This window comes from Propithecus coquereli, unplaced genomic scaffold (genome assembly GCF_000956105.1).
Source record: "Propithecus coquereli isolate 6110/MARCELLA unplaced genomic scaffold, Pcoq_1.0 Scaffold119, whole genome shotgun sequence".
Taxonomy (NCBI): domain Eukaryota; kingdom Metazoa; phylum Chordata; class Mammalia; order Primates; family Indriidae; genus Propithecus; species Propithecus coquereli.
The window spans coordinates 685,899-688,279 of record NW_012135969.1 but is presented as its reverse complement, the minus strand read 5'-3'; the positions used below and the strand labels follow the sequence as shown (position 1 = coordinate 688,279).

General features: G+C 49.4%; 1 protein-coding gene across 2 annotated transcripts in view; it reads right to left on the bottom strand.

Moving 5' to 3' along the window:
- TEX2 (testis expressed 2) overlaps positions 1 to 2,381 on the bottom strand; it is a 133,107-nt gene that overhangs the window by 31,333 nt on the left and 99,393 nt on the right. For both annotated transcript variants that reach the window (XR_001138240.1, XM_012662750.1), the window contains exon 6: positions 2,162 to 2,308. Coding sequence is in view for 1 of the 2 variants with exons in the window: in XM_012662750.1 (XP_012518204.1) it covers positions 2,162 to 2,308 (147 nt within the window). In the remaining variant the exon portion in view is untranslated. The remainder of the gene's footprint in view (positions 1 to 2,161; positions 2,309 to 2,381) is intronic.

Genomic DNA, 2,381 nt, shown 5'->3' with positions numbered 1-2,381 from the left:
TATGTCAGGCCTTCCAGGGAAACCAAAACGTGGGGAGATCTGTGTCACAGGGGGCAGCTGAGCCTCCTCCAGGCACCACTTTTCCGTCCCCATGCCAGCTCTTGACTGGCTGTTGACCATACCCACTCACTACTAGGTTTAAGGTTTAGCTCTTCCCAAGGGTATTTGGTTATTTGGTGCTAGTAAGAGTTCTTTTGGCAGGGGTGGTAGCAGCTTCAGAATTTGGTAATATCCTTCTGCCTTCTGTTTATTCCGTTGCCAGGGTCTCCTCTGGTCTTCAGGGTACGTCTTGGGTCAAAAGCTTGGGTGGGGGGTGGAGGGCGTGGAGACATGCTGTGGGGGGAGTGGAGGGAACGCAGTGCCCACCTCTGAACTCTGGCACTGCTGGATCTAGGCCAGTAGTTGGAAAGTTTCTCCATTCTACCCGTTTAGTACTTCTGACCTCAGAAGACAAAAGGAAGTTCAAGTTTGTGAGCTACAAAAGCCCCCATGACCAGCAAAGGGAGAAAATGAAAATAGAAGACTTTCTCTCAACTTCCTCCGGGAGGAGGGAGGCTCCCTCATCCTACCATTCTCCACCAATGGGCAGAGGCTCTGCGGACTTCCCGCTCCAAAGAGGAGGGCGGGACCTCTCAAGCTGGTTTTGTAATGTGTGTGACGGGGAGCGGCATCGCGTCTGGAGCTCAAGCATGCCCTGCTTTCCTTTTGCATGCTGCCAGGAGCCACCACCCTCCTGCTCAGAGCTCTCCGTATGGCAGGCCTGCAAGGGAAACCAGCTCATGGGGGAGATCTGTGTCTCCCCAAAACTGACTCCAGGAAAAGAGCAGGGCTGGCATCCATGTGCCTTGACCTGGGGACTCAAGCCTGCCATCGTTTCCAAAAAGGGAAAGAGGCCGAGTAAGCTCTGGGTAGGCTGCTGACAGCTCATCCCCCAACATGCGGGTCACGGCCACTTGCTGATCCCCCCATGGAAGTGGCTAGTAGAATCAGGGTCAACGCTCAACCTACCTCAAGAGCCCAAACAGGCTGACACCTATCAACAGAGCACTCGCAAACCCCTGCCCCAAATTCTGCCTCGTAATCCACTCTCCTGGCTCAGAAGGCAGCCCTGCTCCCAGGGCTGGGGACAGGATGACACTGGCCCGCAGACGGCAGACAGAGCTTGCCAGAGCTTGACTAAGCCAGAAGCAGCTCTGTTCTCTACCGAAAGGAATGACAGAAATCAAACTGAAGCTCTCCCGTGCCCACAGCTGCTCTCTAACTCTACTGTAGCTCACAGTTCCTTAATCTGGAGCCCTCGAACACTCTGCGATCATGAGTAAAATTTTGTGCATTTTTCTAGGGAAAGGTTGCTGCCTCTCAAAGGTATCTATGATCCAAAAAAATTCAGAGCCACTGACTTAAGCCACTGACCATGTAAACATTCAATGAAGATTTGGGGACCGAAGTGACTCTTCCTTGTCTGGGTCTTCATTGGGTCAAAAACTTACTTCTTAAGGAACCTCAGCGAGGTCTCTGTGGGCAAGTGAGCCATTAATGACAGTCACAGGAACACTCTCACAGGCTAAACTCACTTCCAAGTGCGCCTGGACACGCACCAGGAGCATTTCCTCAGCAAAGAGAGCGCCCAAAATAAAGCACCATCTGGCCAAAAAGTAAAGGTCAATCGCAGACACATTTAGAGTGTGGCGCTAACTTTCCCAGCTTTGAGAGCGAGCACAGCTCAGGAAAGAGGTCTTAAGTGAGCTGGTATTTTCCTCAGTGTGTACGCTACGCGGCCTTGACCACTGTGGGGCTGGGTGGGCTCTGGACATTTAATTTAAGTTTGTCTCTAACTTAAATGTGACAAAATTATACAAGACAAATCAGTTACAAGAGCTCATATTTTTCCAAACCAAATTCTGGATTATCACCTAGAGTGGAAAACGAGGGCGACACAAGAAAAAAATTAAACAGGAATACTCACTGAGTCCCCAGATGCAGTTAATCATAAGACCAAGGGCAGTCTGCGATCAAGGTCAGATGTGCTGTCTGAGAAGGACTTACTACCCTCATGTCTTATATGCTTAAACTAAGTCATTTTCACTTAGGACATAAGGGTACAAAACTTCCAGAACTTAACAAGTACAGAGTTACAAGCCTCTTGTGTGGAAAGCTATACCTTTATTTTGCTGAGTTTCATCTGGATCTTCTTAGACACCAGATCAGACCAGTATCTCTCTCCTAAGAAGTCCCAAAATATTCTTCCAAGCAAGGCATTCACCCAGGCTTCCTGTTCTTCCTCCTCAGAGGGTGGAGCCTCTGGCAACTGGCAAAAGAAAAGGGACAAAATTAGCTAGAAAGCAACTGGAGAATAAGACAGGTGCTTATTTTTATAAAGT